This window comes from Cygnus olor, chromosome 2 (genome assembly GCF_009769625.2).
Source record: "Cygnus olor isolate bCygOlo1 chromosome 2, bCygOlo1.pri.v2, whole genome shotgun sequence".
NCBI classification, from domain to species: Eukaryota; Metazoa; Chordata; class Aves; order Anseriformes; family Anatidae; genus Cygnus; species Cygnus olor.
In genome coordinates this window covers 119,673,788-119,700,594 of record NC_049170.1, presented here as the reverse complement: position 1 = coordinate 119,700,594, position 26,807 = coordinate 119,673,788, and the positions used below count along the sequence as shown (strand labels likewise).

Genomic DNA, 26,807 nt, shown 5'->3' with positions numbered 1-26,807 from the left:
TGACTTTCCCATCTGATAGGAAAATATCAAAGCCACAAGAGCGAATACAGGACAGTTTGCACACAACTATCTTGTGAGAACCTAGAACCAAAGACTCCAGTTGGAAATAATAACTCTTCCTGTTACACAACTCTAAATTATCTTCAGTGAATTTCATATGCTGCAGTCAGATCGAAGTCTCTAAGGGCACTGTTACATTCTACATCCATTATACTGGAGGTGAAACAGTTTTTAAGCTAATTTAGAAAAACGGTAATCAGAGGTAACCAAATTTAATGATGTTATACTGCCTTCATACTGTAATGCAAGCAACATCAAAATCAAGTTGTAGATGAGCAACAAAATCTCACGAGTATACAGAAGAGTACACTTTGATTTACTCAAGTTTTAATAACTTTACTTTTTCATGACTTTTTACATTACTGAATATTTATGATTTACTTTTAGGAAACCCAGTTACTATGCAGTTAACTGTACTTTCTATGCAACTACTAATATTGTTTTTAATTAAGATTATTCCAGTACAGTTTTGTCTCTTTTTTTTTTTTTTTTTTTTTTTTTTTTGTTGTGGGACATTTGTCTGTCATTTCTTTGCAATTACACCTGTGACCAAAGAAATTTTGAAATGACACAGTATACTGACTGTTTTTGTGGATAACGATTGTCTTTTTTTTTCTATTACATTACACTGAATTATTGCAGTTCCCACTGCTGCAGGTAGAGAGCCCGTAAGCGTGTTTCTCTGGGGAGCAGGAACAGAAAGCCTCTTTTTCCCCTCTTCCCATCAGGGAGAGGTGCAGGGAAGCAGCCTGAGCACACTGCAGGCAGGAGCTCTCCAGGGAGAGCTGCTCTCTGCTTGGCTGCTGGGCTGTAGCTGGGGGTTTGGGGACCACTTTTAAGAGTCCCCTGGCCATCAGGAGAGAGAAAAAGCAGCCTGGGTCTTACAGAGCTCTTTCTCTGGGCCTTCCCAGGCCAGCAGGAGGAGTGAAGTGGGGCCAGGGTGACCTGCCTTCTCTCCATTAAACTGCTGGTGAGGGAGTCAGCTGCCGCCATTTTGTGGGTGTCTTTCCTGTTTCAGCTCTGTCAGCTGAGTGCCTGAAGAAAGGCAGGAATGGCTTTCTTTCCTCCTCTTGCAAGCAGGCACTTCTGCTGAACTGGAGCTGCTGCTGCGCTTCCTACAGAGCAGGTCAGTCCTCATCACTGTGCAGGAGACACCTGAGCCCTCAGGCTCCCTCATTCCCAAATAGTGCCTCTCCCTTGCACTCAGTGGCAATGGGACAGTGCCTATGTGGGGAGTGGCTGTGCTCACTTGTCCTGTGAGTGTCTCCATGCAGGTTTGGCGCTGCAAGTAAAGATGTTCCCTGCAAGAGAAAGCAAAGCCTATGGGCTGTGGCAGCTGAATGCTTCTCCGAGGACACACAGCCTCTGCTGCTGCCAGCCCTTGGAGCAGAGCATCAGCAGGGCAATGGGTGAGGACGGGCTGTCCTTACATGCTTGCTCTCAGGAGCCTCAGAAACCACTGAGTCTGAGCTGTGGCTCTAAATGCTGTCTCCCTGCATGTCCTGCCTCACCATTCAGCGCTGCACTGCGCACCAGGAAAGGTCCAAGAGCACTTGCCAGATGACTTTCACTTGGGGATTTTTATTTTGTTCCCATTTGCAAGCAGGAGAAAGCCCCAGGAGGAGGCAGGGGCTTCCCTGGCCCTTTGCTCAGCAATGCATTTTGACTGCTGCAGAGGCACCAGGGACATCAGGCTCTGGATGCAGAAGGGCACACTTGGGCCAGCCCTGGCAGCTCTCTGTGGCATGCTGCCCCAGCCCATCCAGGTAAGCAAGCCCAGCAAGGGGCCACCATCGCTCTGGCTTCTCCTGAGAGGCAGTGTCCCCGGAAGAGGTACCAAGGAGCACAGGGGACGGGTGATTGGGCTGTCTGCCCCTAGCACACACTTGTACCTGTGAGGCCTGCAGGCCAGGTCCTTGGCCTGCCACCTCTGGCTCCTTCCCAGACCTCAGGTCTGGGGCAGTGGCCTGGCCCTGGTTGCCTCTGTTTGCGAGGCAGCTCCACAGGAGGCAACCCAGAGCCTGGAAGAACAGGAGACATGCTCCTCAGCATGGCTCTTTGTGGTCAAGTTCTCCTGCACGTGGCCCTCCAGTGGAGGAGATGTGGGCCTGCAAAGCCAGCCCGTGCATCTTCTAGCACTCATTGTGAAGGTGGTGACCTGGAGCTGTAAGAGGTCCTTGCTGCCCCTTAGGGGCCCACTTCAGGGGCTGCATTAGGCTTATCTGGGACCCCAAGCTAAAGCCACAGTGTAGGCAAACGCTGCTTACAGTCAGGCTGAGTTCTGCACCTGGTGTCTTTCTGTCCTGTCTGCTTTTCTGTTCCTCTTGCTCTGCCTCTGATTTTTGGCATGCCCATGGAAAACTAGTTTCAGTTTCTTTCACTGTAGCCTCCTCAGGGAGACACACAGAGGTTTTGGGGTGACCAGAAAGCACAGAAGAGCTAGGACCAGTTATTAGAGGAATGGGAGTTTGCTTGGCATGGAGCCCAGCAGCTTCCTGCTCTCTCAGTGCTGATGGGTGGGTACCCACAGGAGCAGGTAGCTGCCTCCCACCCACCTCCTCATGAGCCAGAGTCTCAGGGGTGCTCCTGGTGGTCCTAACGGGAGTGTTCAAAGCTTCAGTTGGAGCTTTGGACACTGCAGGATTTCCTCCAAAACCGGACATGGCCTCTGGAGAAGACAAGCAAGGAAGAGCAGTTGGAATGAAAGAGTACGTTTAGCCAGCAGCTTGCCTACTACAGAGGGGCTGGTAGAGGCCAGGGGCTTGCCTGAAGATCAATGGTCTCCTTTTAAAAGAAGTTGTGTTTTCTGCTCTAGACCAGGCATGGACAAGTAGGCTTCCCTTGAGTAGGCTTGTGTGAAATCAGGAGCTGGGAAACAATTATGTGCCTCCTACCTGAGGTACAGGAGCATGGAAGCCAGTAGCTTGCTTAGAGCACCTTGAGCTATGCAATATAGCTACTGGCTTCCATGTGCCTTAGAAAAGCCTGGGTGACATATGATGGTAACATCTAATTTATTAATGCTATGTTTGTGTTACCTCACAGTGGCTGACAAATTGCCGAGAGCCACTCCTGTCCTCCTCAAGCAGTTGCTCTCCTTGTTCCACCACACCAGCCAACTTGCTCCAACTTCTCAACCAGCAGGATGAGCTACAGTAGCATTGCCATCTACATTGAGACAAATCTGCTGAGCCCATCTGAGGACAACCTACTCCATCTGGAAGCAGTGAAGGAGGCAACTGACAAGATAAGCTGAATTTACCAAGCAGCTGCAGCCTTCAGGGCCCATCAGAGCTTTGCTGTTCATAGGTACCTCACTGCCTCATCTCTTGAGCAAATGCTTGTGGAAGAGATTCCTAGAAGCTACAACTTTCTGTGCAAAAGCAAGGCTCAGGATGGGAAAGGCTGTTGGATAAATTTTCAGCCACGTGTTGAAACCAATGGTTTTATGTGTGCAGGCGAAGTTCCTGATAGAGTTTCTCATTGACAACTGCAGAGAAATATCTGGGGAAGAGATCACTTCATTTTTCATTCCCTTAGCTGAGGATTAGCCAGTACCCATCAACAACCCCACAGGTATGAGGATAGACCAAGGATCTGGGAGACTTGTTTTGACTCTGTCTTTTTTTCTGATGTAAAGCTGAGGCTGAAATGTATAGGGTCTTCTCCTCACCAGGACTGAAAAAAGATATCTGCTTCAGTTTGTACTGTGAGGGTAACGGCAAAAAGAAGGCAGACACTTGCTTCTCCATAAGCAGTGTTTTTTGCTTTTTTTTTTTCTTCTCTCAGCCAGAAATTCCTATGCTGAGAAATAACTCCCTGCACTGTAGACACAGGATCCAGCAGAAGCAAAGTTAAAGTAGCTGTGTGCCTCTCCCTGGCATTAGATATCTTGTGTGTTTGGTTGCCCCACTCCGCCTCCCCCCCATATCACATTATATAATATGTAAAAAAAATGGAAAGATAGTTTCTCAAGTGCATTAGGCATGTGCTTCATCAAACTAAATGCTTACAAGAAGTCATATCTGGAAAGACAGATTTCAAAAGAAAAGCCTCCCACCTCAGAAAGTGGAGTTGCTGCCAAAAGGATATTGACAGAAATATCTCTCAGAAGGGCAGATGAACACTGATTACACTTTCCTGTTTTGATACGAGATAATTTTAACCCAGCATTATTTGGAAATTTTAGCCAAGTCATTAGCAACTTAAATAAAAATAAGAGGAAGGCCACCATTGACTTGCATCTGCAAGAACTTACATATTTATACTTCAAACTGAAAAAGAAAAAAAAAAAAAGGTCAGAGAAACTTTCTGTCACATCTGTTGCTGATTCTCCATCTGTTTATTATGCATAAATTATTTCAACCTAAATTATATATTACAGTGTTAACAATTGCAACAGGTAGAGTCCTAAGGAACTAGAGGAACTTGTAAGAAGTTGGAAACTCCCTGGGAAATGTCAGGCTTCTGAAGCATCTTTCAGGGTTACAATCCCTTCCCTTTTCCTTGGAGAAGTAGGACATTGCTAGTCTAAATGACCTGAGTTAACCAACCAGGTACAACTTGACTCTAGTCTCTATCCTTCCTCCCTTTCCTTATCTGATCCAAGAAAAGGCTTGCATGAGTGTGTCTGCCAGTGAAACCTTGAAGAAGCCCATGGAAGAATTTACAGTGGATGCTTCGAAAAATGGCTATGTAATACTAGCCATAGCTTATTATTTCAACACAACGAACAAGCAAAGAAATTTCTTTCAGTCTGCAAACGAACAATGTCTAGTTAAAACTAGCACATCAAGCAAATGCAAGTATGAAGCAGATTCTGAGAGAGGCACGTCTGCTTGATGCAGTTCTGAATACATTTGCTGATTCAAATCTTACTATCATAAAAGTCCACCACTCCCTCAGAAATGTTAAATGATTCTTTTATACACATATTGCTTTGAATCCTTTTTGTTATCATTATTATCCAGTTTTAAGAAAAGCTATTTTGCATATGTTTTGAATTCTCTGGTGTTTATGTAAAAACCATACTGTACCTTAAATGTATCTTCACTGTTGGGATTAAACAGCTGGTGTTTCCCAGATCCCAAAATAATAGGGCCAGAAGCTTTCTTTTCTCCATAAGCATAAAGGGATACTGTTGCTGTTGTGCCAGCTGTTTCAAAATCCCCAGTGACTACAGTAATCTTCCAGTCTCCTTCTGCAAAGTAAAAATAAAATAAAAATGCTTTTATAACCATTACTGATATGTAGCAAGTTACTTAGATGATATAAATAAGAGCATATTTTAACCCAGGAACTGTAACCAATGTGCACTTAAAAAGTAACGATGCTAGGAGCAGCAATAGAAGGCTGGCTAAATACTACATCATTCAAACTCAGATAAGGTGTGTAACTTTAGTACATTGCAATCCTCATCAATCTTTAATGCTGGAAATATGAACACTGTGCCTGGCAAGATTTCTAGCAATACCCCTGTCACAGAGAAAGCTCATCCTCCAGAATTTGGTTTATGACAAAAAGTATAAACAAGAAATGAAACAAGAAAAAGTATCAAAGCATCCCAACTGCATACAATTTTTCATTTTATATACATCAGCAAGAGCTCTGTTTGTTTGGATGGAGGCATGACATTGAAATTGGTATGAAAGAAATGATTTTGGAGAAAAATCTAAAAATAAAAGAGGACTTTTTAGAAAATCATTTTATATAAAGCTTCCCTGATACTAAAATGTCTTCTGTCTCCAGAAAATGCACACAAGTTATGTAAGTATCTGAAAGTAGCTTAATATAAATCTAATTGAGGAAAAACAACTATACATAATTGGAAAATGCGTTTCTACATCTGAAAAGCTGGGATTGGATGCTCTCCACCTCTCTTTTGATTTCAGCTTTTGCTTGTGTGAAACAACTTCCACTTAGTGACTTTAATTCATTCTGTGCAAGGCAAACAACAAATGAAATACCAGCCCACAGTCATCTTATAAATAAATGCCACAGTGTACACTGCAGTTTTATTAATAGAAGGATGTCTGGTAGTGCCTGAATGAATTAACTCTGTTGTCTGACAGAAGTATACATCTTGGGCCAGCCCCGTTATACATTAGTAATTTGTCCCATGAAGACTGAACTGGAGCAAGGAAGTTTCATGTCCTGTTTTCCAAATTCTTGAGGTCTGGCTGAACCCTCGTTCTGAAAAGTGACAGAAGATTTTTGGATACACATAAGGAAGTGAATCACCCTATTTTCCATTGAAACTTGTCAGTCTCCAGCTTGTAACAACCTCTTCCCTTCTGTGCCTTAGACAATTTAAAACCCTACAGCTTTCTCTATATACCCACTTTCTTGACAAAAGAACTATAGCACCAGACTACAAAAGGTTTAACATCAATTAGAAAGGTGAACAGCTTCTATACACTGAGGGCAGAAGCAAAGATCATAAGGCATGAGGCTCCTTGCCCCTTCAAAGAGCTCATTTACCAAAAAAGTCAGCCTCTACTGTTTTCCAGCAGTATAATATTAATTTCTTTAAAATATGTCACTTCAGACTATGTAGCTGGAAAATAAGGACAACTGCATGCTTATGAAGAATGGTATAGACAAAGGATAAAATATGACCACTACTCCTCCAATACAGTGAAAAATTCAAAATTCATTCAGAAATAATCATTAATTTTAAAAGAGGCAAAATGAATTTATTTTATTTTGGACTTGTTCACTGTCTGATTTATCGTACCTCAAGTGTTTTTGATGGCCTTTTCTGTTCTATTATGCTCTCTCCAAGTCTCTCTTTTATTAAGCAAAACAGTGTCAAAACAACAGTTAGTACTCTTGAGACCATATATTTTAGCTAGCTACAGTGCTGCCTCCAAAGGGTAAGTGTAGTATCAGTAAAACAGTCTGAATGCAATGCAACTCTCAAGGTAAAAAAGGAACCAAACATCCCCCCAAAAATATGATGATAAAAAAATTTAGCTTGCACTCCTCTATATTGACTTTGAGGCTTTTAATTTTTCTGGAAACAGGGCTTTGTGTTTGAAGGAAAATATAAGTATAGGAGAAGGATCCTAAATTTTCTTATCTCCTTGATGCCAGAAATTCTCATGGCATTCCTTCATGGTTCCAAATAAAAACTGGAAATGGTAAATATTGCAAACACGTAATTCTCATTCTCTTTGGCATAAAAAGCTAGGTTTTGTTCTGATGAGGTAGAAGACCAATTGCTTCTTAATTACTGATGAGGATTACCCACTGAGGAGAAAATAATATAAAAAAATGTTTACTGAGATGACTTTCGTTTAGGATACATGGAGGAAACGTTCAACCTGACACCAAGTGTATGCCCAGGGATATCAGAAAATGGTACCTTACCACAGGGGATTTTCTAGATTTTTTTTCTTTCCTTTTTTTTTTTCTTTACAGATTAGAAACAGTACAATACACTAGAAAGTTCTACTGCTCAGAAAATAATTCTGTTTGAGGAAAAAAATAAAAAATAAAGACAGAATGAAATTTTGATATTTATGATTTTATGATTTTGATATTTATTATTATTACTCATGGGAAAAAATGTGAACAAAATCTCAGGTCAGCCACTCATTCAGTAATCACAGCATTCCCGTTAGGAATGGGATACCCAGCTTCAGGTCTCTTTCTCGCTGTTTCTTATTTCAGGAAGTGTCCCAGACATTAAGCTATTTGGTGCATATGCTTTTGGCTACCCAACCCTGACTGAGGACATTTGCAACAAATCCATTTTATGTTTGAATAAAACAGACCTGTTTTGACAGTGGATAAGTTTTGACAATAACAAAGCTGACCAGGTCTTCTGGACAGCACAAAGATATTTCTCTCACCAACTCAGAGTGCTGTGATCAAAATTGCAAGTCCCAGCCCACCTCCATTGAAGATAAGCCAATTAAATATACTCTTAGTCTACTCCCTCTTGTTGTCATTTTTTTGTTAGGTTGATAAAGCAATTTGTGTCTGTTGCAGGTTTTAATATACATCCAGACAAGCGTAGCTTAAATGACACAAAGTAGAGATCTGTAAATTCAAGAAGGACTCTGCAGACTGATTTGAATTATGTACAGAAGGATCTATAGGTGCAGGCCTCATGGAATCAGGGCAAGCAGAACAGGTAAGACACAAAGACTGATGAACAGATTGAAAATACAAACCTTCTGAAAAAGACATAGAAAGGAGCAAGGACAAATATAGTTTTCATTCAAAATAAGGATTTTAAGAAGAGAATGGGATTCTAATATAATTTGTAAAAATAACTACATACAAAATTTATAATTAATGACTTTCCATTGAGATGCCATTTAAAACAAATTATTTGTGTCTCCATGGATATAATAATGTATGAATAAACATTTTCAAACTTTCTCCTGACATCTTATAAATTGTTGTTCAACCTACAGCACTTCTCACAGCTGAGAAAAGGTTATGTGTTATTAAGATACATAATTTAATCTGCACTGGTTGTAAGGATGGAAAAGTCAACATGAACAAATATGAAATCACAGGTGAAATAGAAAATGTAAAGCTAATGTTGAGTACAAACCTATATGTAATCTGGGAGAAAGAATCATGGTGTAAAATGTTAACTAAAAAAGCAGAAATTAAGATAGATAACAAGAAAATAATAGAAAAAAATGTGAATTTTCAAGTAAACAGAGAAAAACTTAACATTATTGGAAAGAAAAAATACGGAATAAGAAAAAGCATAAATAATTTATTATTTAAATTAGAATGTGAAGTTCAGAGTTTAGTAAAACATTAAAATAGTGTGCTGTAATTCATGTTTTAAAATAAATATAAATGGCAATGACTGTGTAAAGCAATTAGTTCTGAAATAGAAATAGTCTTCATTAAAGACAGAAGATGAGTATTTACCATTTGTTTCTTGTTGCATTTTCAGCTGCTGATTTACCTGAATTTCTGCCAAAATATAACAAAAATGCAGTTAATAAAGGATCTATCCTTCAATGTTAAAGAAAAGATTTGAAAGAAGAGATGAAAGACATTTTGGATTCAAGCCTTCAGGCCAATACAAGAAAACTTTCCATCCCATACTTCCTCACTAACACCTATATCCATCATGCAATATAAATACAAACTGTACTCTCTTAAAAATATAACAAAGGAAGCCACAAAATGGTTAACCCTGATATTCGACGTCTAAGTTCAGCCTAAATTTCTTCAGAGGAAGAAATTATAACTTATTGATAACACTTCCACAGAGTTACACTAAAACTTACCTTGAGGATACAGATCAATTTCTGAATGAATTACACCTTGGGACATAAATGGAAGCCACCTAAAAACAAGAGAAAAAAATAAGAAAGCCAGTAGGAATCAGTTTTTTCTCCACCATATGGCAATATAAGTGAATTACACACATTTTATTTTCATACCAAATACAAGGGGACAGCAAAGGTATACAACCTCTAAAAACTTTAGTAGTTGATTTGATAGATGTTAAAGTAGAAATTTAGGATTTGACACAACAAAGAAATTATAGTTGTGCAAATGTAAGAGCTGTGAAAACATAAAAATATACCTCTGTCCCTACGGGACTCATGTGGCACAAACATATTTATTTGTACAGCTAAAAAGAACATGGGGGGGGAGGGAGGGGGGGAGGAACAGTACTATGGTCTGAATGCTAATTACAAGTTTTGTGTATCTATCGTGCTATATTGCACATTCAAAGATTCAAAGTTCAGTGATAAAAACAAAGACGGAAACAAATTCCGCACTTCCTTTTTCTCCCTACCAGTTGAGGACAAATAGATGAGTCTGAAGAAATATAAATGAAGGCATATGTTGGCTAGGTTTCTAGTCTTGATACACTAGGCTAATGACTATTTTGAATCCTTTTATTTAGAACATATATTACCAACTTTTTTAGTTTCCTCCTGCTTGGTAAAAGCAACGAAACACACCCACACACACATCCACACCCACACCCACACCCCCCCCCCCCACACACACACCCCACACCCCACCCCCCGCTCTTCTACAGAATAAAAATGCATTCATTAAGCTTCTGGGCTGCTGGTTTTTCTTTGTTAGGTCCACTCCCATGGACTCTCCAGGAATGATCTAATTCCTTCAGTCTCCTATGAAGCCTGTCTGCAATCCATCATAAACTACACAGGATATATGGAAAAGCCCAGAGGAAAAGGAGCTGTCCCTGGCTTGCGTAAGGGCAGCAGCACCATTCTCTCCACAGTCATAGTTTCAGGCCCAGGAGAGCCTGAGCAGGCTAACAAGAAGATACAAAGCCGCAAGTGTATTGTTCTCCATGTCCTTAACAATGACACAACACCATTCAGCAGTGGCACACATGCTTGCCCATCCCACCTGCAGAGGCCTGCCTTCCTTTCCCCTCCATATCCAGTCATCAGGTTCTGTGCAGTTCTGTTGCTTATCAGGTGGTGTACATGCATTAAAGGTGCAAAAGTCTTTGCAAGTCTCAAGTGTGCAGTCTCTGAAGCCTCATCCCCAGACAGTGCCAGAGTTCTGTTCCTGGGTGCCCCCCCCGCCCCTTCCCACCAACCCTACCTGACAAGTTCACACCAAGGAGTAGCATGAACCTGGCAAAGGACTGAAGAGACATCTGCCACAGCAGGTACAGGTTCAGCAAATAAACAAAAAATGGTTGTGACACCCTCAGGAAAAAGGTCAATGCAATCCCTGGCAAATATTCCAGCAATTTTATTTCCAGGAAAAAATAAATAGAGTCTTTGGAACAAAGACAAGTAGAATTATAACCATTTTCTAAACACTTTCCTGACAAATAAAATCCAAAAGAAATTCAAAGAGAATACCATTGTTTACTGTTTTTCAGTTGCTTTTTTGTTACATTCTTATTAATTCTCTCCTTTCTAAATTTCTGTAAAGAAAACTTCTCTGATTAAGATTACCATACAAGCCACAAACTTATTTCACTGCATTACTGTATCACAACTAAGTCTTTAGGTGCCAAGAAATGCTAGATCAAGGACAATATATAGGAACATGTAACTAAAAACAAATATTAAAAAAAAAATAAAAAAAATAAAAGTAAAAAGACAAATATTTGACAGAATTCTGCAAGTCTTTTAGGTTTCTTATTTTTGCTTGAAAACATTAACAGACCAATTTATGTTAGAACTAGTCCCTAAGAAGTAAATTTGGTCTTAGTAGACAACAACAACTTACCTGTATCATATCTGATAAAACCTGATCACAGGTATAAACTGCAATCTCAAATGTTAAAAAGTAACTAAGGTAACTAAGAAATAGTGTATAACTAAAATCCAGTGAGGGCTGTTGGATGTTCAGAAACTAGTTATCAGATATTTTGGTTTTTTTTAAGTCAGATAAGATGGTGATATTTCTTTGGCTAAGTGAGCAAAAATACAGCATTTTGTTAATACTGTGCATCATAAAATACCAGTGTAAAATAAAACTGTGAGGCTGAAGATTATTATATTAGATTTCTGAAGAACAAAAATGCTTTCCTCCTAGAACAGTGCAGATTGTTTCAGCTTTACATTTGGGCCCGGATGGAGGCTAGCCCTGAGCCACAACACTGACCTACTTTAACCCTTTTTCAGTGGCAGTGTTTCCTTTTAGAAAAGCCATGAATGAAAAAGCTTCTCTCTCTCCTGACTGAAGTATATGTTTTAGAGAGTTTTAAAAAAGTAAGAGGGTATCTTTATTCCTTTTTTGAGGATATGACACCTAGAGTTGCAAGAAGCTGTTCAAGTTACATAACAAATTCATAAAAATCCAGACAAGATAACTAGGCATCCTGCATTTATTAAATAACATTTATTAAATCCTATTTAAATATTATTTGTTCTAGTGCCTTCTCACATGTCACATTGTTTCTCTATGCTCCCTCCATTTCCCTCAAATGATGCACATACCCATGAGATAGACTACAAAACTGAAAACTTAGACCCTTTTTGTGTGCTTTATCTTTTCTTCCTGAATAGGTAAGGCATGCTTATAGCACTGATCCTTGTATAATAAGGCTACACTGTATAATCTAGTCACCATGACACATGAACATATAACCATGACATCTAAGAATTTAATCTTTGATATCAACCATAGCCTATGAACTCAAGCAACTTATTCTGGAGGAACACATTTTGTGGTTTTTATACAACTGCACAATAATCCAAATCTGTTTTTTCTGGAAAATACTCATTTAGTACATTTGTTGGTATCATACTGTTATTGAAACCATAGATATCCTCAGAAATCTAACTTATATTTAAGATAATTCTTGTAAAAGCTACCTTTCGCAATTGAAAACATATTCCAAGTTGTTCTCAGCTTCTCTGACAATGACTTTATCACAGTACCAATACTGGGACTTAGAATTAGCCTCACAGCGCAACAGCACCTTCTGCAGTTTTCCAAGAGATACAGCTTCCACTTCAAAAGCATTGACCTAGGACACAGAGGAGATGGCATAACTTGCAAAACATTAATAAAGTCTGGAAGCAACAGTATTTTAAAAGCCTGATGTAACCCTTAACAGTGGCTCAAGATTCCTATTGATTTTACTGGTAGCTGGACTGTATCAAAGGGGTTGTATCCAAAAAGTTAAATGTCTTTTGATTATGCATCAGACTAAGAGAGAAAACACAACTAAAATCAGAATGCAATAATAATCCCAAATACTTTTTTTTCACCCATCATACAAAATGCTGCCTACTGCCCTTCGCTATTATTCCAGTACCTCACTGTTTACCATAATTCTTCTCTAGGTAAGAACCAGTTCAGGCAATTATTTCCTTTGTTAATGTTTATCTAAAATACAGACGTTCTCATCCTTTGCTCTTTGTGGTCTCACCTCCTCTATTTACATTCTATTTTGCCTGAAGAAACTGAAGTTTTACATGTCACTTTGTCATTGTTAATCGTTTAGACATGTGCTTACTGTTGGCAAAGACTGTTTTAATAGGAGCATGAAGTTGATCAGGTGAAAGGTTCAGGTTGGTAACTTTTTGTCATGGTAAAAAGCACATAGCTTTTTCTCCCTCCTTGTAACTGTCCAGATCACACTCTTCAGTAAAAGGAAAATGAAGGAAAGAACTACATTGGAAAATTCATGTCTGTAAAATTCTCAGTCCTTAGCAAATGGCAGAATTAAGATTGCCTGTGCAACTTTTCTTCTTCCTTGTGTATACATGATATATGATCGCAAACTATCCTTTCTGAAGGATGCCATGCAACAATCCAACAGCACACACCATCTCTTCTGGCCTGAAAGACTGTTATGACAGATGGGGCCCAAAGTCATGGATTAAATAAATTCAGACATGTTAGAGGGATTGCCTGTAGACTAAGGGAATTATATGTGTATATACATCAAAAGTCAAGAAAGGTGGTGATTAATTGGGATGTACTGGAAAGTGTGGGACCTGAGCATGGTGTAGGTGGTATGGAATAAAGGGTAGATATTGTCCTGATTTCAACTGAGATAGAGTTAGCTTTCTTCCTAGTAGCTGATATGATGCTGTGTTTTGTATTTTTGATGAAAACTGTTGATAACAGACCGATGTTTTAGTTGTTGCAGAGCAGTGCCTACACAGAGCCAAGGGCTTTTCAGCTTCCCGTGCTGCCCTGCCAGTGAGGAGGCTTGGGGTGCACCAGAAGCGGACAATAGCCAGGACAGCTGGCCCAGGCTGGCCAGAGGGATGTCCCATAATGAATGTCCCAGCAATGAAAACTGGGGGAGTTGGCCAGCAGGGTGGCAGCTGCTTGGGGTCTGTCTGGGCATCAATCAGAAGGTAGTGAGCAACTGCACTGCACATCACTTGTATTGTATATTCTTTTGTCATAATAATTATTTTCCCTTCCTTTTCTGCTGTGTTAAAATGTCTTTATCTCAACCCATGAGGTTTTTTGGGTTTTGTGCCCTGATTCTCTCCCACTTTGTTGTGGGGAGTAAATAAATGGCTGTGTGGTGCTGAGCTCCTTGACAGTTTAAACCACAACAATCATGTTGTTCAAGTCAGCATTCAACCACATTTGTCACAAAATGATATATCCCAGGCCCTGCTCTACCTCCTCCTACAATCCACTGTCTTGTTCACCCATTTCTATAACAAACTGTACTTTGAACCAGCCCCTTATTCCACTGATAAAAAATATGTTGAATTTTCCATCAGATCAGCTAGAATAATCCCCTAGACAACTCCTTTTAAATTCTGAATTTCAGTTTGAATAAAACTTCATACCTAATGCACTAGTAATGATGTAAAATACATATTCTAAAACAGTACATATACCTCTGGAGTTTTCCAATGGGTTATTACTAGTATTTTATATACTGCCTTTTGTTTTGTTTTTGTTCATCTAAGAGCCTCGTGCCATTTGTTAGATATGCAAGTGTTAATCCTCAATAGCTCACAAATGCAGTAACAGGCTTGTTTCTTAGAAGGTCATAAGAAGGCCACTGGCAGAGCTAAGATTAAGCCCAGTAGTTCCTGACATTCAACCATACGCTACTGCAGAAAATCAGGATGATATATATATTTTACTTATGGAGGAGATCAGATGTAATTGAATGATGAAATAACTTCAAAACTGCCTTGCATTAATCTCAATACTATACTAATATGTGTTAAAAGAAGTACATAGCCAGCAGTTTGCTAAGATCCGAAATCATGGAATGATTTCTGTGCACTCATTTGTAGCCAGCCATAACTCATTATACCTTGACAGAAAATATTTTATATTCACAGAAAGCTCTTCTCATTAGCTTCCAGGGAGTTCTTAATATAATTTTTCTTCCCCTTTACCTGCCTGTGGTTTTACTCATTCATTTATTCCTGGGTTCATAACATCTGATTTTCCTTAGTTGCTAAACCTCTGTTGAACATGTGAGGTGCTAAGTCCCTGATCTTTTTTATTAGGAACTTTTTAAGATCAATTAAAATTACTTAATTATATTTACACAGCTAAGCAAATTCTTCTTCAGACTTACCTTTCCTCTCCGAAATTTCACTGGTATACCAGATTTATGCAGAAGTCTTAGACCAGAATCTCCTCTTTTTCCATAGATACACAGATAAACAGCAGAATCTGTATCAGCTTGCTCCAAGTCACCAGTGTAGACATAAACATGGTATAAAACAACTTCCGAACATAACCAAAAGAAAAATATGTTAAGTATGATTGCAAAATATGATTTGCAATTAATTTGCTGGAGTATATTCTCCCAAACTCAGTCTAACTATCTGTTTTTAAGATTGCTAAGACCACATTTATGGATATACAGCAGATGGAATATAATTCAGATGACATTAATACTGAAAACCAAGTAACCAATATATATATAACTGTGCAATACATACTTGGATAGATAGGTTTTCCAGCTTCCAGTACTGGAAGTTCAAAGACAAAATCTCTGTCAACACTATTCTTTGAAAACCATGTGTTTGCTGGAAAATTCAGAGTTTTCTTACTCATCAGATGTTGCAGTGTCACCTAAGGAAGAAGCAGTTTAACTATGACTCAGTTCACTCTCTTCAGTGTTTTGCTTCTCAACAACAAAACAGTTTCTTTAACTCTTCTATCTCAGACAAAAATAACGTGATCAGTAAATATGACACACAAAATTGCAGTATGAAAACATTTTCATTTTAACTGCTACTTTACTTATAACTAGAGAGGATCTTTATTCACATCTTTGTTATCTCGGCTGAAATTGCCAGCCTCTATTCTTTAAAAATGCCCTAAACTTTAAAATTATCTTATTCTTGGAACAAACAAATCTATAATTGAAATATTGAAATTCTTTTTTTTTTTTCCTTTACAAATGTCATCAGTTCTGATTTCTGTCAATGGACCACCTCTATGTAACACTGTTTGGAGTAGTGAAGCCTGAAAACATTCCAGTAAGTGAGGATAGGTGAGATTGAGCTTTTGGAAGTTGTGGAAAGATTGATACATTTTTAAATTAAAATGGAAACAGGATGAAACTCATCATCTATATCTTCCTGAATTTTGCCAAGGAGAGGATACTTTGGCAAGGAGAGGATATGTTGAAATATTAAATCAATTCATGTTGTATTTGGCTCTTTTTATAGCAGAACAAAAGAAAGTCTGAGTACCAGCATCCTCTATCTATTCTTCTGAAGAATTTAAATTCTCAAGTTATTAGCCATGGTACATCATGACAGCTGTCCTACTTGTTTCCTATAACTGAAGCAATCTTTCTTTTTCTTTTATGGCAGCAGTTTTTGTTGGTCTTGAATTATAATAGTGCGTACTGCAGTTTTTCCACAGGCCCTCACAAGCAAAAGAAAATAAGTAGCAGAAAATTGTCACTCTGCAGTTCTGTTCTGAATGTGGATATAGCATGCATAACATTTGTGAACAAAATTATGAAAATATGTATTTACATTCAGATTCTAATACTTCGGAAATTGGGACAATATATGCCTTTATCTCACTTTTCCAATAAAATATTATTTTAACTAAAATGAACACTTCTTTTAGCACCAAAACATGTATTTATTCTAACATGAAATACTTTTGCAGCAGTGATCCTTAATCTGTAATGTTTATTGGCAGAGCTCCCCCTGCTGATTCATAACAATAGCAAATATTAACTGCTTTGTCAGAAAACACAGCTTTCAACATAATTTGTTTCTTCCTGTGAAAAAAAATACTTGAAATCACAGGGTTACCCTTTGAAATTTGGACCAAGATGTTAAAGAAATATTCTGTAACCACCAGAATGGAAAGCAGGATTCCTGCAGCCATTTGAGCAACAGAAATATTTATATTTGCATTCAGTTTTGGTGCAGTTAGAGTTAAGGGTTTTCAGTAAATGTCAAAATCTGTTATTACTCTGTAATTTTGGTTGTCTAAATTGGACTGAGATTATGTCTTACGGATTCAAAATAAGAAATGGGGGACAAATACTTATCTGTAATCATGAAAGAAATCATGCATGGATGTCAGTGTTAGGAAGAATTTAGAATGAGTTTAATCTGGCAAATATGCCTGAATATCATGAGAAAAATAGAGTTAAAACAGAAGCAGAAAAGAAGAAATAATTCTAAATTAAAAATATTTTTTTCCCTGAAAATTGTTATAATTATGAGCTATCTTTGGGCCAGTTAGAACCAGCCAACTCTTCAGCAAGCTTTCTTCACTCTTTGCATGCAGTTGTCATGGAATAATTGCTTCTCCATCATTTTCAATTTTTCATAGCTTGAATTTATAGTTAGAATCTCCCTAGCAAACACTGAGGAATACAGGCGAGCTTTTACAAAGCAAAACTTCATAGAAGCCATCAATACACTAAAATTTACATCTACAAGCTCCATAACTTAAGAATCATTTCAAAAAAAGTCCAGAAATTCAGTTCAGGCGACTTACTGCATCAATAGTTTTGTCATCCTAGCAGCCAATGACAAAGCAATAAGCATGTATCACAACCATCATTTTTTGATTCATGAAGCTAAAGCTTCATGAAAAGATAGGGTTTTAGTTCATATAAAAAATAATAAAGCAAAAAAGAATTTATCATAAAAATCTTACACTCTGTAAGTTCCACTCTGACTGCTCATTTGGTAATTCATCGAGTTCAATTCTTATCTTGTAGATATTCCCAACACTTTTTATTTTAACCTGAAATAAAACCAGAACAATATAACATATGACTACACAAAAATTGTATATAACATAATTTAAGTTTGTGCAGTAGAGGCTGCATGCTGATTAAGGAAGGCCATACCTTGCACAATAGCACTGTATCTAATTAATGATTAAGAGATATTTCAGTCTCCTACAGACATGGAAAAAGAGGCATCCCAATGGCAAGCATATGCCTAGGTATTCTATGCTTAGAACTGTTACAGCTGTGAATCTTGGGGAAAAAAAATAAAAAATGTATTTTCTATCATCACATGTGAAATGACTCAAAAATTCAGTTCTCATTATGCACAAAAAACATTTGCCCTGTATTTCCACATTTTTCCATGCCTTCAATTTGGCCCATATTTCCAGAAGAAAAAGAAAAAAAAAATAGTTACCTCACATGTGAAAAAGGATACATAAAAATGCATGGTTTATCTTTGCATGGTTCCAGATTTCTCTGAACCACTGTAGTATCTAAGTGTATAAAAACAGCACACATTTGACCATCAGATTTCAGATTATATAGTCCAGAAAAGAGACAGCTTGCAATTTGTCTAAGCAGATTTCTGTCTGAGCTCTAGTTTGACCAGATTTTAGCCTAATGAAATCAAGATATTTGCAGGGAAAATGATTTGGCAGATAATTAAACTCATCAAAGTTTGAAGATTTAAAAAAAGTTGGTAAGAGCCATTCATGAGAGAATAAATGTGAAAGTAAATCCATTAAATTACAGGCCACAAATTTTTCATAATGCAGCACAGCAAAATGATCATAAACCCTGGTATGTGAAAGTAAGGGATAAAAAGCTTTTGGAGCCCTTGAAGAATAAGTTCTCAAAAGCTAGCAGAACATCTGCAAAACTTGGAAAGTCACTAATACTATTTTTGCTTTCTGACTCTCTGTGATTTGCACATATGCAATTTCTTTGCACTTTCAAAGTGCATTCTAGTGCTCTTACTTATGAGAGCTACTCCATGAAGTCTTGTTCTACCGCACTTTTCTGGGGTTTATTTGAAATCTAACCATTACTTAAATTGAACACAAGTTTTTAGATCATTTGTAATGAACTTCTAGGAAAGAAAAAGTAAAAGCATTATCATATTATCTTCAAATAATAAATCTATTAATAAAAGCTTGGCAACAGCCTATTCCATTCCATTGTTTATATGCAAAGAAGCTATTTACATTGTTCCAATGGTTTAGGAAATTTGCTTTGTTCTGTGGAGTCAGATTCTCATATCCTTGCTCATGTTCCTTAATATTTCTCAATATGTGTAGACTTATTAACTGGGTAACTGGGAGACTTTTGCATTAGAGAAGTAATCAAGTGAGGGCATTTGTACAGCTTGACTGAAAAACCCTACTATTGTTGTAATTTCCCACATTTTACAAAACAAACTAGCCCCCTTCTCAAGTAATGGGAGATACCGTCTCCTTCACAGAGCTGTTGTTCACTGAATATACATTACTGTCATGTTTTCTGCTTATTCTAATGAATCCTTCTTTAGACTATGTGGTTAACAGTTATATATTCGTTTCAAATATCAATACAAAACATAAATGCATTGGGCTTTGTCCAATTGCAAAGAGTGACTTCTGCCTAAAACAAGCAGAGATTTCCCAGGAAAAAAACTTATATCCTTCTTGACTTTTTGCACATGCACAGTCTTAAAAAGAATCAAACAGACAGTGACTACTCATATGGGTAAGGTGAGAGAGGGAAGGCCACATACGAAGGGTTTTCACTTATTAAAATAGTTCTACTTGAATTTTTCATAGTTGTGCATACTGCTGATAAAGTAAAAGGTTAAAGAAAACTGACTCCAAATTGCCCAACTACCACAGGCTCCTGGTAGCTGTTTCATTCCAAGAACTGCTGGCCAGAGCTATGATTGAGCTGATTACTTAAATAATAAAATTTAGTATCTTTTGTTCTAGAAAATATCAGTAAAAATATATCCAGCTCAAGGATGCAAACAGTAAAAATATAATCCTCTAAAAGTATTGCATTCCTATCTGCATTTCAAGACTTATCATGCTAAACAAGTACAGGATAAAGTTTAAAGGAAAAATAAGGGGGGGGGGGGGGGGGGGGGGGAAGAAGGAACATTTACTCTTTTTTTTAATGATTTTTTTTACCTTTTTTTCTTCTTTTTTTTTTTTTTTCTGCAGACTAAAGATTGAAAAGCACTTTGGTGCCATTTGCTGTTTAATGCCTGAACACAATAGTGTCAGTGTGATGCAAAAAATTACAGTAGGAGCCCCAGGTACTGTTAAAAAGATGCTGTCTCACAAGATCATTATCCGGAGCACACAGCTATAATGTGCAATGTCTATTTCAGAGAAGAGAAAGTGGTCCATCTCTTAAAAATGTATAGATTAACATTGTAAACATGCTATTACCCAATGCTTCTCATGAATTATTCACTAATTAAGAGAACAGGAATCCCCATGGATCATAACATATAGCTCGAATGCTTAAAAAATGAACATTACAGTCAGTTAGCTTCCTGTCTATGCCCTATTCATAGAGATTATTATTGACAGTAAAATTTTTGATTTGCGCCAAGATTGCATTAGAAGAGTGCAGAAAAAAAATTACACAAAATATGAAAAGTATAATGTCTGCATCAGTTATCTGAAGACAGTGATGTGTCACATGCTTCTCAGACAGAAAGATTTACACAAAACAGAAATTTTAGCCCCTTTGTTAATTTCTTCTTAGCATATCTAGAAGTAATCTTCCTATTAAAATAGAGGTGGGATTATTCCTAAATAATAGCAAAAGTTTTTTTTTTAATGACATGATAACAGGTAGTTTATTGGTCTCAGTAATTTCATTGGTAAATCTTCCAGCTATTTATAATACGGTGGCTGAAAAATGGCTCAGTTATCTTCCTTAATTGAACTAACTCCACGATATCCATTTTATAGTATGCTTTGAAAACTGTACACAAGAACATTTTATTACTAAAGGTAACTAAATGATACATAAGCCTTACATCACATGTGATTTGTTTATGTGTGGATAGTTTCTGAAGCTAGTTTCAAATCAATGGCCTTAGAGAAATCAATTTACTCCTGCCATTGTCCTATTCTGACTACTGTATCTGGTAGAGGGAGTTAAAAGAAATAATATTTCTTTCAGTGCTAACTATGTGCACCAAGCTGATTCAATGCAGAATTCACAGAGATTAGATAGAGATTTATTTTATGCAGTAAACATAACAGAAAAACACTTCTTTTCACATGACAGAATAGTCTTTGGAAAGGTACACAGTAAAATAATGTTCTTAGCCTTCATTAGCTACCTGAAATTCATCCTCCTGCCTGGGAAGAAACAGCTGCTTTCTGTTGTCCTTGCCAAGAGTTATTGGTCCAAATGCTCCTCTGTCTCCATATATCCAGAGAGTGACATTTACTTGAGTTCCTGTATTTCCTGTCATCATTGACACTTTCCATTCATCAGCTGAAGGAGGGGGACACTCACCACCTTGGGGATTTCTCATTTCCTCTGTGAAATACAGAACATTAGTGGGAGATGAAAATCGACATGAAACTGCCAGTCACTGTTGTAACTTCAGCACATAAGGAGACCATAACAGAGAGGGGATTGTATTTTTTCATTGCAAGTGAGATAGTCTGAAAAGGTTGATTTATGTTTCTTGTCTACACCAAAATGTACTGATTGGGTAAGGTACAACATTCAACTGGAAAAGAACAAGTCTCCCTCATCCTATTCTTTATATGTATTCTGGTTTAAAGTAAAGATGTTGTGATGTAGAATTATGGCCATTAGATTGACATTTCTGTTTCCTTACATTTAGAAATGAGTAGAATTACGTGCAAATGTTCTTCCAATGTCTTGTGTTGGGAGATTATAAACAGAAACATGTCCAAAAGTAGAGACAATTTTAATTTCAAATGAAAAAAAAATGGTTTAGGAAATTAACTTTCTTCAAGTTAAGTATTAAATACTGTAAAGTACTCAAAAAAAAAAGCACAGTGTATCCTTGCCAACCATACTTAAGTATACAATGCCGGTGTTTGGGCTGAGGGAGGTTCTGCATAAATGAGACAATAGCAGTGCAGTACCACTTTATGAGCACAATTCACAGCTTTAGTGACTGAACAAATATAATTTCAGGAAACATATATTTAACTTGAGAATAGCACCTAGTGATCTTTTGCATACCCTTGAGATTAAAAAAAGAGTATATGTGCAGAAATGTCAAATGACACCACTGAAGTATGAAAAAGTAGACTCTCATTGGGGTGAAGGAAATTAATTTTGAGTATTTTAGTCAAAGTGGAGTTTGCAAACATCAGATATCTGGAACAGTAATTTTCAATAATGGCACCACTATAAAGTCACCTCTACACACTCCTCTCCAGGAAGTCTTCTCCAAAACAGGGAGCTCTTGCCCTCCAATACTTATAATCTGTTCTGACACAAGAGGTAGATTTAAGCCCTGAGTTTGAAAAGATGAACCAACATTCGCATATATACTGTGTCCTGCAAGGATTCCTAAACAGTTCTTCATTTGGCCTTTTCATATGGCTGCAAAGAGAATATGCTAACTATAATGGATGATAGTAATATACAGTAATACATACAGTTAATATGTTAACTATAATCTGCACTGCAGATTAATTTTCTTTTGTATCCCACAACTCATTCCTCATCTGTTAAGTGGCTTTCTATGAACCAAGCTTTTTGAGGCCAGAGGCTCTAAATGTATAAATTCACTTAGGATATTGTGGAATTCATAAAAGCCACTGATACTGATTTGTTGAAGAATTCCCAGTGCATCACTATGCATGTCCCTGCTTCACTACATATTTTGCTACCAGAGCCCTTTGGTTTTTTTATTTGCTTGATTAAAATGCTGTACTGGCTCTGGCTGGGATTTTCTTTTTTTTTTTTCTTTTTTTTTTTTTTTTCTTTTTTTTTTCCTGAGATAAACACAGTTTAATAAGTGAAGGAAAAAAAATCTAACACAAAAAACAAGTGACGCAAAAGCAATCACTCACCACCAGTGCACCTATACTCAGTCAGTCCCCAAGGAACAGCTATTTTGGAAAAAAATCCTCCCCAGTTTTTATAGCTGAGCATGACATTGTTTGTTATGAACTACCCCTTTGGTCTGTTCAGGTCAGCTGTCCTGGATGTGTCCTCTCCCAAACTCTTAGCCGCTCCTAGACTGCTCATTGGTGGGGCAGAGTAAGAAACAGTGGAGGCTTCAGTGCTGTGCAAGCATTGCTAGGAAATATATAAAGCATTGGTGTGTTACCAACACTGACAACATCAGTCTGAAATACAGAAAATAGAGCCCATCCCAGCCAAACTCACTACAAATACAAAACAAAAAAAAAAAAGCTATGCCTATGGCAAAGACTTGTAAAATTCACTGGACTATACTTTGTTGTTAGCAATAAAACAAAAGTTTGAAGACAAAATGAAAAGCCAATTTGAATCCTTGGGACTTGCTTCTTACAAAACATGTATGAGCAACAGATTCTTCATGGCGTATGGCTTTCAGTAACTGAAGTAGAAACTAAAACAAACTAGTTGCTTTGGTACAATAAATTTTTTTGAGAATTTGACTGTTTAACACTCTTCAAGTAACACTACTTTCTGTAACTTGAGTTTTCTAGTTCCTACACTGTAACTCTGAAAACATCACATCCTACTCTTCAGGTGTAAGTTGTGACCCACAGGTATTCCCCAGCAAACAGATGAAAAGTCTCACGAAATGCACAGGCAGTCAAGAAGCATAAGGAGTCCCAGGCTGCTCTGTATACTAAGTACGTATATATATATATAATAGCCCAAGTACGTATATATATATAATAGCCCAAGTTCCATACTTGGGTTATTGTTACACAAAGCACCTACTGCAAGCACAAACTACTACTTCCTGAAAACAATTATAATACACGAACAATTCACAAACTTGGAATGTTTTTTGCCTTGTAATTTACTGGCACTCTTACAAATGGAAATCAGTCACATTGATTTGCTACAGGCTAAAAATATTCCAATCTGAAAAGAGGATTTGATGATTACTCTGGATTAGTTATGGGATTTTATACACTTCATGGCACTGTGATATAATTCCATTGCGACAAAAATTCATTCTGACAGCCCTTCATGAGAATGCTGGAGAAGTCACAATCCTTCCCACAGTTTCATAAAAATTACTTTGCTGTTTTATTTACTTATCCCAAATCTCGAACAAAATGAGAGTGATTTGGTCCCAAAATACCATATGATTGAGAGATGCTTTTGAAATAAAGCATCAGAAAAATGAGTTTATAGAACAGAGGCTTATGTATTGATGTATTTTATTGCACTCTTGTGTATCATCATTTCCAATGTAAAACTAATGGAAACGATGATCAGACTTTATTTGTGTCTTATTTAGCTTTGTAAATAAAATGTGTTAAAATTATTAGTAACTAACAGTATTCCAGACTTATGGGAAAGGAGCATGCAGGGTATAGAAATCATTCCTCAGAGACACAATTTGTTAGTGCTGAACCACAAAGTTGTTCTCAGTGTCACAGACTGTGTTTACCTTGTAGAAGCTAATGGCATCTCCCTCCTTACTTTGACCAGCATATGCACTCTCATGTTTCACTATTGAAATTTAAGCATGACTTCAGAAACAAAAGGAACAAGCAAAGGGGAAATCCCCAATACCCAGTCATTTGGGAAATCCTGTAAGGTCCTTGCTTGCTCACTGGTTGATACAGAACATGACACAAGCCTATATTGTCAGTAGGGCTCTTGATTTTGGCTTGATTTTGTGTATGATAGCAGATTTAAAAATCTTTGAGTTCAGTTTTTCATGTCTTCTACTTCATCTCCTCCATTCCTAGCCTTTCTGTGACCTTCTAATCATGTGTATATATATATATATATACACTTTCCGTTCTCACTTGGGCAGTACATTAGATCAGTCTGCAGTCTATAATGTGGTCCCACTTCATTTTAGCTGACATGTTTCTGACTGTCACTCTAATCCTCTGTTCTATGATCTATTAAGTGAATGATGGTATGTCCCAGCATCTCTGTAGGGTAGAAGTGTCTTGAAGAACAGAGAACTGACATTGCAACAATAGAAGTCCATACTGCTGTAGTACAGTTTTCTGTTTAATTAATCCTAAACCAATTATTATTTGTGAAAACAACAACCAAGAAATAGCTATTAGCTAGCAAATGCTGTCATAAAGAAGGTGGCCTGGTCAGCCTAACAGCTAATCTGTCCTGAGCTTGAATAGTATGTCTACTGCTGGATTGCATACTAACTACAAACATCACCGTTTTCTGAATGTCAATTCTATAAAAAAGCAAATGAGTATTTAATGAATATCAATTAAAAATTTGAAGGCGCACCCCAAACATCGAAGTCAGTTAACCTTTAAAGTACTCTAAGTGAAAATATCTTACAAAATATGAGCGTTTTCTTTGAAAGGCAGAGTGACTGATATTTCTACTAATTTTGAATAAGCAGAGTCCACATGTATGAGTGTCAGAAATACTTCTAAAAAAGTGCTATAGACTTTACCTAACCAATTTTACAGTAGATATTGCTTCTTTGTACCTGACCCTAAAAACATCCTACTTCTTTGATAACAGGTTTGATGGTTTGTGAATTTGTTGCCATGAGTTTTAAATTCAGCATATCACTCTACGTGATGACAACCCACAACACTTTGGGAACGCTTTGTGACACAATAATACAGCATGAGGTCTGGTAGACTGGAAGCTGAAGATAGTTGTTTTGAGCTAAAAATAGAAACAACATTGTCAGAAATAATCCATACTTGTGTTTGAATTTGAGCAGAATGTTTTGTTTCAACTGAATTTATTTAAAATACTTCCCAGTATTATACCCTATGAACAATTATTCCATACTTGGTGTCTGATTCACATTGACAAACTCATCAGATACAGTTTGAAATAGCAGTCTGAACATTATTTAAGTATTCTTAACTTCCTCAGCATAGATATAAAGTTAGCATGAAGCACACCAAAACCTTACTCTTTCCCCCAGTGAATTATAAAGCAGAAAACGTAAGTGAGAGAAATATTCTATTGCTTTCAGTGAGATTTGGATTGTGCTCTTTACGATATCAGCCTCTTAATTTCCACAGAAATAGTCCTTATGATAGATGATCATGAATTTGAAAAACAGCAATGTGGAAATCCTCAACAATTACATGCTGATTGTTACCTAATCAATGAACCACATTCCAATGCCCTTTTGAAAAACAGTAACTGGTAATGTGTTCGTGTTGCATGTATGCATAAGTCAACAGTCTAGAAAAGCTGAGATAAGTAACTGAAAACATACACGGAAGGACAACATACTAAAATGTTGTATCAAAACTAGTTTGTTAACTATTACTTACTTGAGTGTGGAAAAGTTGAGGGGGTTTGACATACTTGCTTCTGGGCTTTTGCTGGTTGGCGTTCAGATTCTCTGAAGCCTTTCTTTTCCTGATTGGGTGCTGCAGATGTTCCCATAGGCTTTTCCCGGCCAACTGAAACAATCAAATGTAAATTCTGTCACTAGCTACAAATCGTTTGCTTTTTCTGCTCAGATACTTCCCACATTTTCAGTGACAAACAGTAATAATAGATCTCTCAATTGTTCAACACAATAGACACCAAAGTCTTTTCTCTGTGTAGCGCAGAGCCACTAGTAATAGGCTTTTGTTGTTAGCAGCATGCTGCAAAAAGTAGAAAAATTATGATGTAGCAATCCATTTACTGCTTTGAAAATCTAAGTAGCAATTTAACATAGATACACGAATGAAATGACCTACTCAAATGTAGTTTTCCACAAGATCAGCTTCTCCATTCCCCCAATATTTCCTTTCTTAAGAGTAGGAATGCTGAAAGAAAAACTGCTAGAGGCCATTTCTGATAATATGAAATAGCAAACAGACAAATCTTGGTTGCTCTAATAGGAAATATTAGCTCCTGCTTCCTTCCTTTTACTGAGTAACAAGGATTTGGAAGAACTCATGCCTGTAACAAAGTAACAGTTAGCTTTATTTTAATA

General features: G+C 37.3%; 1 protein-coding gene across 1 annotated transcript in view; it reads right to left on the bottom strand.

Moving 5' to 3' along the window:
* RP1 (RP1 axonemal microtubule associated) overlaps positions 1-26,807 on the bottom strand; it is a 185,036-nt gene that overhangs the window by 115,513 nt on the left and 42,716 nt on the right. Inside the window, 10 exon segments of the mRNA XM_040547772.1 lie at positions 5,097-5,260; positions 8,962-9,006; positions 9,327-9,389; positions 10,458-10,510; positions 12,366-12,520; positions 15,065-15,216; positions 15,435-15,567; positions 17,632-17,721; positions 21,042-21,244; positions 26,152-26,283. Coding sequence (XP_040403706.1) covers positions 5,097-5,260; positions 8,962-9,006; positions 9,327-9,389; positions 10,458-10,510; positions 12,366-12,520; positions 15,065-15,216; positions 15,435-15,567; positions 17,632-17,721; positions 21,042-21,244; positions 26,152-26,283 — 1,190 coding nt within the window.